Source organism: Panulirus ornatus, chromosome 11 (assembly GCF_036320965.1).
Source record: "Panulirus ornatus isolate Po-2019 chromosome 11, ASM3632096v1, whole genome shotgun sequence".
Classification (NCBI taxonomy): domain Eukaryota; kingdom Metazoa; phylum Arthropoda; class Malacostraca; order Decapoda; family Palinuridae; genus Panulirus; species Panulirus ornatus.
Genome location: NC_092234.1, coordinates 5,061,131 through 5,075,540, shown reverse-complemented (window position 1 = coordinate 5,075,540; position 14,410 = coordinate 5,061,131). Strand labels below are relative to the sequence as shown.

At 38.9% G+C, this 14,410-nt stretch overlaps 1 protein-coding gene across 9 annotated transcripts in view; it reads right to left on the bottom strand.

The window, feature by feature from the left end:
* bur (GMP synthase burgundy) overlaps positions 1–14,410 on the bottom strand; it is a 73,420-nt gene that overhangs the window by 32,896 nt on the left and 26,114 nt on the right. For all 9 annotated transcript variants that reach the window (XM_071666457.1, XM_071666464.1, XM_071666466.1 and 6 more), the window contains 4 exons: positions 11,703–11,938; positions 10,851–10,945; positions 7,534–7,651; positions 5,500–5,653 (listed from right to left, as the gene is read on the bottom strand). In XM_071666457.1, coding sequence (XP_071522558.1) covers positions 5,500–5,653; positions 7,534–7,651; positions 10,851–10,945; positions 11,703–11,938 — 603 coding nt within the window. The remainder of the gene's footprint in view (positions 1–5,499; positions 5,654–7,533; positions 7,652–10,850; positions 10,946–11,702; positions 11,939–14,410) is intronic.

The following is a 14,410-nucleotide window of genomic DNA, read 5'->3' as shown; positions in this document are numbered from 1 at the left end:
ATCCACTTACCACTTTTCTTATTTTCTTTTTTTTTTTTTTTTTGCTTTGTCGCTGTCTCCCGCGTTTGCGAGGTAGCGCAAGGAAACAGACGAAAGAAATGGCCCAACCCACCTCCATACACATGTATATACATACGTCCACACACGCAAAGATACATACCTACACAGCTTTCCATGGTTTACCCCAGACGCTTCACATGCCTTGATTCAATCCACTGACAGCACGTCAACCCCGGTATACCACATCGCTCCAAATCACTCTATTCCTTGCCCTCCTTTCACCCTCCTGCATGTTCAGGCCCCGATCACACAAAATCTTTTTCACTCCATCTTTCCACCTCCAATTTGGTCTCCCTCTTCTCGTTCCCTCCACCTCCGACACATATATTCTCTTGGTCAATCTTTCCTCACTCATTCTCTCCATGTGCCCGAACCATTTCAAAACACCCTCTTCTGCTCTCTCAACCACGCTCTTTTTATTTCCACACATCTCTCTTACCCTTACGTTACTTACTCGATCAAACCACCTCACACCACATATTGTCCTCAAACATCTCATTTCCAGCACATCCATCCTCCTGCGCACAACTCTATCCATAGCCCACGCCTCGCAACCATACAACATTGTTGGAACCACTATTCCTTCAAACATACCCATTTTTGCTTTCCGAGATAATGTTCTCGACTTCCACACATTCTTCAAGGCTCCCAGAATTTTCGCCCCCTCCCCCACCCTATGATCCACATCCGCTTCCATGGTTCCATCCGCTGCCAGATCCACTCCCAGATATCTAAAACACTTCACTTCCTCCAGTTTTTCTCCATTCAAACTCACCTCCCAATTGACTTGACCCTCAACCCTACTGTACCTAATAACCTTGCTCTTATTCACATTTACTCTTAACTTTCTTCTTTCACACACTTTACCAAACTCAGTCACCAGCTTCTGCAGTTTCTCACATGAATCAGCCACCAGCGCTGTATCATCAGCGAACAACAACTGACTCACTTCCCAAGCTCTCTCATCCCCAACAGACTTCATACTTGCCCCTCTTTCCAAAACTCTTGCATTCACCTCCCTAACAACCCCATCCATAAACAAATTAAACAACCATGGAGACATCACACACCCCTGCCGCAAACCTACATTCACTGAGAACCAATCACTTTCCTCTCTTCCTACACGTACACATGCCTTACATCCTCGATAAAAACTTTTCACTGCTTCTAACAACTTGCCTCCCACACCATATATTCTTAATACCTTCCACAGAGCATCTCTATCAACTCTATCATATGCCTTCTCCAGATCCATAAATGCTACATACAAATCCTATTTACCCACATATACTTATGCATTGTTGGAACCACTATTCCTTCAAACATACCCATTTTTGCTTTCCGGGATAATGTTCTCAACTTCCACACATTTTTCAAGGCTCCCAAAATTTTCGCCCCCTCCCCCACCCTATGATCCACTTCCGCTTCCATGGTTCCATCCGCTGACAGATCCACTCCCAGATATCTAAAACACTTCACTTCCTCCAGTTTTTCTCCATTCAAACTCACCTCCCAATTGACTTGACCCTCAACCCTACTGTACCTAATAACCTTGCTCTTATTCACATTTACTCTTAACTTTCTTCTTCCACACACTTTACCAAACTCCGTCACCAGCTTCTGCAGTTTCTCATATGAATCCGCCACCAGCGCTGTATCATCAGCGAACAACAACTGACTCACTTCCCAACAATGGTTCCAACAATGTTGTATGGTTGCGAGGCGTGGGCTATGGATAGAGTTGTGCGCAGGAGGATGGATGTGCTGGAAATGAGATGTTTGAGGACAATGTGTGGTGTGAGGTGGTTTGATCGAGTAAGTAACGTAAGGGTAAGAGAGATGTGTGGAAATAAAAAGAGCGTGGTTGAGAGAGCAGAAGAGGGTGTTTTGAAATGGTTTGGGCACATGGAGAGAATGAGTGAGGAAAGATTGACCAAGAGGATATATGTGTCGGAGGTGGAGGGAACGAGGAGAAGAGGGAGACCAAATTGGAGGTGGAAAGATGGAGTAAAAAACATTTTGTGTGATCGGGGCCTGAACATGCAGGAGGGTGAAAGGAGGGCAAGGAATAGAGTGAATTGGAGCGATGTGGTATACAGGGGTTGACGTGCTGTCAGTGGATTGAATCAAGGCATGTGAAGCGTCCGGGGTAAACCATGGAAAGCTGTGTAGGTATGTATATTTGCGTGTGGACGTGTGTATGTACATGTGTATGGGGGGGGTTGGGCCATTTCTTTCGTCTGTTTCCTTGCGCTACCTCGCAAACGCGGGAGACAGCGACAAAGTATAAAAAAAAAAAAAAAAATACTTATGCATGTCCCTCTCTTTAAATCAGGTATTCCCGATCACCAGTACTTTTTCAGCACACAATTCTACAAGCTATTCACCATTTCTATTAACCTTAATGAATACTCCATGCCCCCCAACAATACCCTTAAAAACCACATTATCCACTTTCACTTTCACTAGTACCCAATCTCTCACATCTTGAAAGAATTGCTTCTCTATAATTCTTCTTCTTAAGGCCAGGTGCAAAAGCATTGATAATAACCCACCACTAGAATACACTTTCATTTTCACCCAAATCAAACTGGAGCTCACTACCTTACACCACACATTCCAACTATTCCTCCTTCACCAGAAGAGCACTTCCTTAGCTCTTGCCTTCATTCTCACACTACTAACCCAAGACACTCCCAAACTAATCTTCCTCCTTATCTTTAAGCTTTGTTTCACTTAGAGCTAGAATAAACAAGGTCCTTTCCACAAACATACATTCAATCCTTTCTCCTTATCTTGGTTACATCCAAATACATTCAGACACTTTAGCATGAGCTTTCAAGTAGGATGAGCACTCCTTATTCAGCCCCTTTGGTTCTAACTTTTGGAAACTGAAACACAAGAAGGGGAGGGTATGCAGCCCCTCAGTCCTCTTAGCTGCCATATAAGACACACAGGAAATACACAAGAAGTATTCTTTCTTCCCTATCCCTATCAATAAAAACAGCATATTCATATAATGTAACATATATTACTGGAATTTTGGAAATTATAGCATAATTGCAGGGTGAAATATTTGTATATTACAATGTAAGAAGGGATACAATGCATGGATGGCAGAGTCACAGCCTGCACAATCAGTGACTTAGGAAAATACCAATACATGTAAGTTTTACTGTGTTGTTACATATCTTAGTTATTGAAGAAAATACCTCTTTTGAATATATGACAAAAAATTAATGGAATCTTTTATAATTACTAAAAAGTGCTGCAACTGTACTTGAGGTACAATTAATAATTAGAGAAGACAGTTTGTGGGTTAACATTGATGAAACAAACTTTAACTAAACTATTGTGTAAAATGAATAAAGGCAGGCAGTGTGAATTGTGTGCATGGGTATATATGTATGTGTCTGTGTGTGTATATATATGTGTACATTGAGATGTATAGGTATGTATATTTGCGTGTGTGGACGTGGATGTATATACATGTGTATGGGGGTGGGTTGGGCCATTTCTTTCGTCTGTTTCCTTGTGCTACCTCACAAATGCGGGAGACAGCGACAAAGCAAAATAAAATATAAATATATATATTGTGTAAAACTAATCTTCTCTAAAAAATTTAGCATTTACACATTGGACTATGTTGTGATGCTCTTTAAAATATGTTTAACGAAGAGTGTGCATCAGAACTAGTACTTGTGCTTCCTTGTCTTTTTTACCTCTTCTTAAACATAAAAATATCATATATAAATTGGAAACACGAACTGGTACAGCTTATCCTAAAGATGGGCACTATCCATCCTAATGCTATGACTTATATCATTTTCAAAGTCTGAATCTCTCCTAAATTTCCATAACAAATATAAATCCAACATATCACAAGACCCTTCATGCCCATAATGCAACATTCCACTCTGAAGAAACTGAACACTTACTCCTTAATTGTTCTACACTTATTCCACAAAGAAAAACACATATCACCACCACAATTCTTCACCTGTGGACATAACTAAATCCTGCCGGAGCCCCACAGAAAGAATCCTCAGGCAAGAAGGCCGGGTACAATGACTTTCAAGAGGCAGGCCTCAAAATGTGTCCCTCAAAATGTTTGGCAGGTTTTGAATTTCATCAAGTTTGGATCACATCACTGGTCAAGGTGAAAAATCACCTCAAGACTACACTGCAGCATACATCTCATTTCCTAAAACAGTCTTAATGAAAATTATGGAAATTATGTTTGCTGACATATGTTATAACATGAAGTAAGAGTATCCCTGGGGATAGGGGATTAAGAATACTTCCCACGTATTCCCTGCGTGTCGTAGAAGGCGACTAAAAGGGGAGGGAGCGGGGGGGCTGGAAATCCTCCCCTCTCGTTTTTTTTTTTTTTTTCCAAAAGAAGGAACAGAGGGGGCCAGGTGAGGATATTCCAAAAAAGGCCCAGTCCTCTATTCTTAACGCTACCTCGCTAACGCGGGAAATGGCGAATAGTTTAAAAGAAAAGGAAAAGAAAAGAATATCCGTAATCATTTTGAATCAGAAAAATAATAATTTCTGTGTTACAGGGAAAGTTTCATATCCATTTAGTTAGTTATGTAACCTAGCTGTTGCTTTGCCCTACATGCATAGGTGACATATTAGCAGGTGACATACGTAAGTAGCTGTGGAGTCCTAGGAGGGTTCTCTTTTGTTGGTAATCTCAGTCAGGAGAGGGGTGGATCTGAGGAATGTTCTTGTAGGGACAAAGCCTGGATGCTGGTGAATGGTTTGTGGATCTACAAAGATTGAATCTCTACATATGTGGCCTGTGTGCAACAAGGAAGTTGGAATTTAGATGCATACACATTGACTGTGTGCATATGTTTTCATCAGATATTAATCTAAAACTTAAAAGAACACTTCATTTTTCTCTCAATAGCTCACACAAGATAAAAATAAAACAGTGACTGTGTGCACGGTTTTATAAGATATTACACTTCTACTTGAAATGACCACTTTATTTTTCTCTCGATATCTAATACAAGATACAAATAAACCTGAGACCTGGCAGAACACACTCACTACACTTCTAAACAATACATCACATTATCTTACAATCTAATCATACTTCAATGTAATCCTAATGTTTAAGGAAGACTGCGCACAAACTTCTGGCTTTGCAGTGTCTTTAACAAGATGCAACTACGCAATGGACAATAATGAGAATTGCCAGCTAAGCACAGCTTGACTTGTGAAAGGTTCCATGAATGATGAATGTATCTGTTTTGGTCGATGTGGATGTACAAATGTAAATCCTTTTGCCTCCTTTCCATTTTCTGCAAGGACAGGGAGGTTCATACAACCTGTCTCAAGGCTCAAAAAATCAATGAATTAAGATCTTACTCATACTAACACATCAATTTAAAAGCAAACTTGATGAATCCACTCTATGCTTACCTCTGGATGAAATTGGACACCATACAGGCGAAGTTTATCATTTGCAATGGCTGCAATGATGCTTCCTGATGTGGCTACAACTTTAAACCCATCAGCAACTTTGTCTACACTATCTCCATGAGTAAGCAGAACATTCTGTTTGACCACCATGTATCTGTCAGACGTAAAATAAAAATGAATGAAAAATACAAGATCTAAACAATAAAATGCAGATCCACCTCCATGAGACATTTGTGCTGTTAGAAGGATTAAATCTAGGACAATGCAGAAGAACCATAACCAATCATTTAACAACCATATCTATGCCTCCATGAATTTTAAGATATTAAAGCAATACCTAAGCATGACAACGAAACCTTACCGTTACTTTGAATGTTTTAAGTACAGCAATTGTCCAGTGTTTTCACATATGATATAACAAACTAAAGCATACATAACAAAAAAGTCAGAAAGGAAAAGGACATGTACATGATAATGCCAAGATAAAATTAGAGCTAAAATCTCTGAAGGATGGTACCAAGTGCCATGGCCTAAATACTTATTTACTTTACTGCCCCAGGATCCCATTATGTGAGGCTCTCACAACACTCAGGAAACAGATCATATCAATTGGGTGGGACCACAGGTCAAAAAGTATGATGATGTTTTGTGAATGTCTGAGTGAGGTGAGTGTAGGACAGTGTAAGAACATACATTCAGTATCTTCAGCACAGATGTTAAATGTTGGGCCTATGGAGTCTTGTGACATAGTGAATCAGTGTTTATACAGCTGGAACAAGCAGTTGGAGAGAAAGGAAGTACTATAAACAAAGGTGAGAATGTGAACTACGTATACGTCTGGAAAGCGTAGATTCAGATGGATGGACGTATTGAGAAGTACACTTTCCAACTGGGCTGAGAGGGAGGTCGTTTTGTGCTAATTTTATCAATAATGTGCATATATGTTTTGATGTCACATTTGTTGTGAGAGAAGGGATCTCAGTCCAGACTGCTGAGGTGTGTGTTTTTTTTTTTCTTTTCTATTTGGGATTGGTGGTTGCTTATGAGGTGGTTTGGGTGGGGGGGATCTAGTGGTACTGAAAAGATACTCACGTGAGTGCTAAGCATACTGAAAGATTATACCAGAAGAATCTTTCTTGGGCATGCAAAAAAGGCACTTGCTTCACAGCTGACAACTGTTATGAGAGCCTTACTCTCTGAGTGGTTTGCAGCTTTGATATGTTTGCTTTTGAAACTGTACTTGATTAGGGAGGTGAAGCATAGTTTAGGGTGAAGTGGATGAAATGCTTGCAGGATATACCAAAGGAATCTTTGCTAGTCCAAAACTGATGCTGGTAATTGTTCTGAAGGTGTTTAGTTTGTTTATGGCCTTTCTGTTGATGAATATGGTGTAAAGAGCAGGTGTTGTATTTGATTTACATGACACACAATCTGGCTGGATTTCTGCCAAGTAGAGGTGACTGATCTTTCAAGGCTATGTTAGGATGCAGACTGGATTCGTGTGTGCCTTTAGTCTGATTACCTATCTATCCATATCTCTGACTCCTGCTCCCTCCAGAAACTCTCTCAAGGGGGTGGCCACAGCAAAGGAGTCTCTATAAGTAGTAAATTCCAGTGCTATTTTCTTAGCCTTTGGTCTCTCGCCCTTAACTGGCTTCAGGCAAAAGGAAACTCTAACTCTAGCACAGTGTTTCCAGAGAAGCCTCCCTAATGTTCTTACCAGTCACTCCTACCTAATAAGTCTATTCAATGTTAATGCCTTGTGTTCCAACCTACTACCTCTACTTTGGTCTGAATACAACCAGAGAAAACAATCCATCAATGGAAAAAGAAAATTTCCTTCCTAAAATTGTTTAATTGTATGGGCAATTACCATCAATCAATTTATTACCACCATTCTTAATGTATGATGTCAAATAGTTTCTTGTACATGGATATACATATCATGAAATCAAATCTGAAAATCACATCAACTGTCAGCTTTAGTTACTTCCTATTGTGTAACAATAAAGATAAACCAATAGGACCACTCACTTGAATATATGACAAAACTTATCAACTTCTATTGTATACTGGCCATCTTCTCTTGCTGCTTTTCTTAAGACTGTTCCACCAAACTCTTTGTTTATAAGGTGCATGCCATAACAAATTCCTGCAAAAGAAAATTAATCACGTCGCATACATATCATCATCTCTAACAACAGGATCTTGCATATAAAGAGTACAACCATTCCATCGGTATTTAATGCTCTAATTAATAAATGCCTTTTAGTAAAACAAGTTCATTATCAGGTATTATCATAACACTATCTTTTCCAAGAAATCAGAGAGAGAGAGAGAGAGAGAGAGAGAGAGAGAGAGAGAGAGAGAGAGAGAGAGAGAGAGAGAGAGAGAGACCTACAAGTACTTGGATAATGCTGTTTCTCTCAGCATCCACTCTTCAGGGATAATTATCTATTCTAAACTTCTCTGGCCACAAATGAGATCCTTTAAATGTATTTGGACAACTCCAAGCATGTTTTGTAATTCTCTTGGAATATGACTGAATAACCTTTTAAGTCTCTTTGATGGACATTTGTACATATTTGTCTATATCTTTTTAAAGTGCTCCTAAGAATTACTCCCCAACTCTCATGGTGACCTTAACACATTCTGAAAGGTTCCTCTAACATGTGTCCTTTGTTCCCTTCCACTTACATAGTTCTTCTATCCACCAAAGGAGTCACCATCTTATTCATGCATGGTGCTCCTTTATGTGGAGTCACCAAACCTGAGAGGCATACTCTAGTCTTGGCCTCATGTAAAATGTGAACAGCTTGCTGAACATTTCCTTAGCCATAAAACTGAAAGCAAATCTAATATTGTTGGTCTCCTTAACAATCCTCCTAAGGTGGGGCTGGTGACAGGAAAGGAATGATGATTAGTGTGTTTAATTCAAATCTGTACTGTTTGGGGAGGGGGTTTTTACATTTGTGGGGCTCCATTTCTTGAACATTCTCTATTGAACAACTTCACAAATTTCTGTATGCTATGCCTACACTGTAGCTCTCTAAAAAAAGTTCACTGTCTACATCACTGACCCATTTTAAAAATCTTAAAAGCTGTGATCAGGTCATCCCTCACACTTCTCTTATCTAGGCCTAGTGGGCAATTTAAAGCCTCTAGTCTTTCCCTGTAAATCAGCTCACTAAATTCTGGAAACATCTTTGTTGCTCTTCTCTGGACCTTCTCTATCATCTCTCTGGGCTTTTTTAGATATTGCTGGTATCTAATATTCACAAACAGACAGCTGATTTCCCTTACCATCAACCAAAGGTAAGACTTTGGTGAGAGGTTAAAAAAAAAAAACAAAGTTGATTCCCATATCTTTCTCACATACAGATTCCTAAAGCTTATGTCCTGCTCGATGATAATCATCTCAAAGACTTCTTTTACGCTGATCCATCCTCATAACTCTACATTTACTTGGTATGAACTTCATCAAGAATACGTCAGAGCAACCGTGAAATCTGTCAAGGTCTTACATAAGTTGATGTAATCCTCTATGCTTTTTACTTTCCTCACGACCTTCGCATCTTCTCCAAACATATTTTGGCTGGAGACCACTCACCCTGGCAAGTCAACATAGATCAAGAAAAGTAATGGTCCCAGAAGAGAAACCCGTGGCTATCAAATAGTGACCTCAACCCATTTTGAGATGGTTCCTGTGACAAGTGTCCTTGGTACTCTTCTACTTACATAATCTATTCATCAAAGAAGTATTTCTGCCTAGTGATCCAGCAAATTTATCAGCCTGACATGTAATTTAAGGTCAAATGCTTTTTAGCAGTCCAAATACAAACAATCCACCAAGTCTTCCCTTCTGTCTAATACAGAGCTCTCACTCTTACTGAAACTAAAGGTTTCTTACATATGACCTGCCTTTCCTTAACATTGTGGTCTCTCAGGTCATTTTTCCTATGTGGAGGGTCGACCATATGCTTTCTACATATGTTTTCAAGAACTTTACAAACCACTCATAGGGAGGCCTCTGTTGGCCTCTCTTGTCCTGGCTTGCTTCAAGTTACCACTTTTTTTAAATATTCTATTATCACTATCATATAAGTTTACTGTAAAGAAAATAAAAAAGTACAGCAACAATGCAAAGCAGTCATTTAACTGTACCAGAAGTTTAACTTGTTGCTAAAGTTAAACAGCCAGGGTCATAGGACAATCAAAATTCTGTGAAAATAAATTCTATCCTTCAAGTTAATGACCTGGTTCCTAATTCATAAATAACATTACAGTAAAATTCCAGTAACTAAGCTACAGTCATGAATAGTAAAGGTGTACAGTACAGAATTTGTCAAAAGGGAGATTTTATTGTCAGACAAGATGTAATTCCCATTCTCATAATGGAAACAATATTCTTTTATCCTAGATTCTCTTGAAATACCAACATTTTCCATAACAATGACAGCAAACTTAAGAAAGACCAGCAAAATGAGAACTAACATAATAAACTCAAGGCACTGTGAACAAGGAATGAGTTAGGAACAAGGGAGAATAAAAGGCAATATTGAGAAATGTAACATCAAATATCTATTTTCACTACCTATATATCAATTAGCAAACATATCACAAGATTCACACACATGTTGAACTAACTTCTGCTAATGCTCAGGCAGGGACACTATACTTAGCATATTTGGTAAACATTGCAATAACACAACAAGGGATGGGCTAAGTGAGAAACTTCTTCATGTAGTCTAAATACTTTAAATGGATTCGTTACATATTCATTTTATATTGCAGCAACATAGTACAGGCAAAATCTTACCGCACTCAAGGCCATCTTAGATGACATATACCGGCCATGAGAATAAAAAAGGATACAATAAGAATTAACTTTAGCTCCTCATATGTTTCTACATCTAGCTCTTAAAGGTGGCAAGTTACTAGTAAAGGATGAGGAAAACACTAAAGAAAAAAAGATTACTCCACAGCTTTGCTGAATGAAAAAAAAAAATTTCATATAAGTCAATTACTGCAATGTTGTTGGTCCAGGTTACAGGGATTGGTACACAGGACAGCTCATGAAAGCAGTGGGTGAAATGACACCTTGACAACAGAGAGGGGGAAGTAATGTCAGAACAGATGTAAAAGGAAGGTTGAAGCAATAGCTGGAGAGTTAATAGAGCTCAAAGCTCTTGCTACAACTCTGGTCAACTGATAAGCACAAGAAAACCACACAAGAAATGTAGGCAATAACCCACAATGGGACAAATGAGGCATGTGTAGATATGGAATGACTGTTCACAAGAAAAATAACTACCATATTTATACAACCCTAAGCTTATACACCCACTCACCTAATACAGGTACATTTATTTTGAAAATGTCAGAGTCATAGCGTGGGGCATCTTCTGCATATACAGAACTCGGACCTCCAGATATTATGACAGCTCTGAAAAAATAAATGCACGGAATGTTTTAGATATTCCTCAAACCAACATCTGGTGTAGATTCAGGGTGGGGGAAGGGACAAGGGTTCTGAGAGTAATGAAGAATGTGTGGAAGGAGAGAACATTATCTCGGAGAGCAAAAATGGGTATGTTTGAAGGAATAGTAGTTCCAACAATATCATACGGTTGCAAGGCATGGCATATGGATAGTCTAGTACGGAGGAGGGTGGATGTGTTAGAAATGAAATGTTTGGGGACAATATGTGGTGTGAGGTGGTCTGATCGAGTAAACATACACAAAAAAATATTCATACTTGCTTGCCTTCCATTCCCGGTGTTACCTCATCCCACGAAAACAGAATTGCTACCCTCTGCTTTAGTGTATGTGTTCCTGGCACTACCTTGCTAATGCAGAAAACAGTGATCATATATGAAAAAACAATTTACTTGGTCGCTGTTTCCCGTGTTAGCGAGGTAATGCCAAGAACAGACAAAAAAATAAGCCACAATCGCCCACATCTACTCTCTAGCTGTCATGTGTAAATGCAACAAAACCTAAGCTACCTATCAGCATCCAAGCCCATGCTGACACTAGTAACCCACATTGTTCTAATTCATGTTATTCCACGTATGCCTTTCACGCTCCTTTATGTTCAGGCTCCATGGTTCAAAAATATATTATTGCATAATCTTTAACAAAGACAAATTTCTTATCTCTTCAGTGTTAATTTATATTCCAGAAAATGTACTCACACTCACCTATATCCTTTTTCTTTTAGAGTATATGCTGGTGTGTCTAGAGGAAGGATGTCAGACTCCACATTAAGTTCCCGAACACGTCTGTCAATAACTTTTCCGTACTGGGCACCAGCATCTAAGATAGCAACACGCTCTCCAACAGAACCATTCATGGCGGTGGTTTCCTCGTTGCTATTGTGGCTGCCGTTGCTGCTGCTCCCACTACCCTGCCTACACCCACACCACGCCAGCCGGCACTGCCAAAAAGGAACAAACAAACCTTCAGGTACTTGAATACCACGTAAATTGATTTTGGGTAACCAGATCGGACAAAATCAGTTTCTAAGATTACTATAAACATGTTTCACCATATCTCTATCCATTTACATTCTTAAAACAAATCTATACCAATCAATCAAAATACATTCCTTTATTACAGATCTGAATGTGATATCTAGCTTCTTTTTGTGCTAAAACACCTAAAAACATGTGGTCCTTTCTGAAAGCCAGATAACATTGCAAACAGCAGCAAAAGTAAGAAAGCATTTACCAAGTTGTAGCCTGAGATGCTGCAGGCTGAGTTAGGCATATCTGCATCAATGAAAATACTCTCCTCATACAGAGGGGAACAAAACTACATGCCAATTTACAGTAAAACAAATACCAGTTCTGCTCAATGCTTTGATAGAGATAAGTATGTGCCAAGGAATATACATAGGATGAAGCAAAGGTGCTAACTTACTACCACCACCAAATCTCCATCACTTATGCAGTCTCTACAAGGGATTTTCAATCTTTCTGAAGCCACAGAACCTTTATACATTTATACTGGACTTGGCCTTCTCGAGAATACACCACAATGAAAAGTCACCTCTAGCAAGGCTGTATTACTGATAATACATTCTCATCAAAGAACTTCTCTCTCCAAAAGAATCTATATTTTCCTGCTAATGGAAGCAGTGCAGCCCTGAGCTGAAAGGACCTTTAAAATAGCCCTACGGTAATCATAAATACATAAAAAAAAAATTCTAAATTTTTTTTCATTTCTTGCATCAGCAAATTTTTGCCATGAACAGATAAATAAATGGCCTCATTTGCTCACATCCATTCTCTAGAGGCAGAGCTTTAATGATATTAAGAAAATGGTAATAAAGCAAAATTCATGTTTCATAATTTCATAAACCCAACTTATGAAATTTATATACAAAAGCATTAAGAAAAATACCCATGATATATCAAATCTCTTCCATTACTTAATAATTTTCCATTCTCCATAAGTTGCACTTGTATATCACCTCAAGGAAACACCAACATCAATCTAAAATCTACAGACCCCTCCATTACATCTCCGATCTTCTAATAATCTCCAAAATGGTCTTAACACTTCAAAGCATCCTCTGGTACATCACCATAAATCCTCCTACTGCAATTCAACGTTTCCCCAATCACAATCTAGCATACCTTCATGACTCCAATATAACATTTCAATCCAAATTCAAATCCTCCAAAATAAATGCTTAACAAAACTCTACAGAAAGATGCTCAACATCCTTCTACATTTTCCCTAATTCACCTCTAACGTTCCTTTAGGAATGCTAAAAGACTTTATCCACTAAATCTCCGACGTTTCTTCAACACATCTCTGAATCAAATCTAACTCTTTGATAAAACTTTTTGAACATCCCTCAAAGAAAACAATAACACAAACAATATTACAAATTTCCTTGCTTCACTGTGTACTCACAGTAGCAAATGTTTAATGTCGTTGCTCACATGATAAAATACATTTCAGTAAACTGGACCTTCATGGTAATCCATATACATTTCCCCCCCTCAACACTATGGCTAATCCTAGGTTGCTAAACATACTTTCAAACAAAACTGGCTACTTATCTCAAGTCAAAATCCTTCAGTACATTTCTAAAATTAATATCCATCTGAAAAACATTCACAAAAAAAAAAAAAAAAAAAAAAAAAAAAATATATATATATATATATATATATATATATATATATATATATATATATATATATATGAAGTCTGTTGGGGATGAGAGAGCTTGGGAAGTGAGTCAGTTGTTGTTCGCTGATGATACAGCGCTGGTGGCTGATTCATGTGAGAAACTGCAGAAGCTGGTGACTGAGTTTGGTAAAGTGTGTGGAAGAAGAAAGTTAAGAGTAAATGTGAATAAGAGCAAGGTTATTAGGTACAGTAGGGGTGAGGGTCAAGTCAATTGGGAGGTGAGTTTGAATGGAGAAAAACTGGAGGAAGTGAAGTGTTTTAGATATCTGGGAGTGGATCTGTCAGCAGATGGAACCATGGAAGCGGAAGTGGATCATAGGGTGGGGGAGGGGGCGAAAATTTTGGGAGCCTTGAAAAATGTGTGGAAGTCGAGAACATTATCTCGGAAAGCAAAAATGGGTATGTTTGAAGGAATAGTGGTTCCAACAATGTTGTATGGTTGCGAGGCGTGGGCTATGGATAGAGATGTGCGCAGGAGGATGGATGTGCTGGAAATGAGATGTTTGAGGAAAATGTGTGGTGTGAGGTGGTTTGATCGAGTAAGTAACGTAAGGGTAAGAGAGATGTGTGGAAATAAAAAGAGCGTGGTTGAGAGAGCAGAAGAGGGTGTTTTGAAATGGTTTGGGCACATGGAGAGAATGAGTGAGGAAAGATTGACCAAGAGGATATATGTGTCGGAGGTGGAGGGAACGAGGAGAAGAGGGAG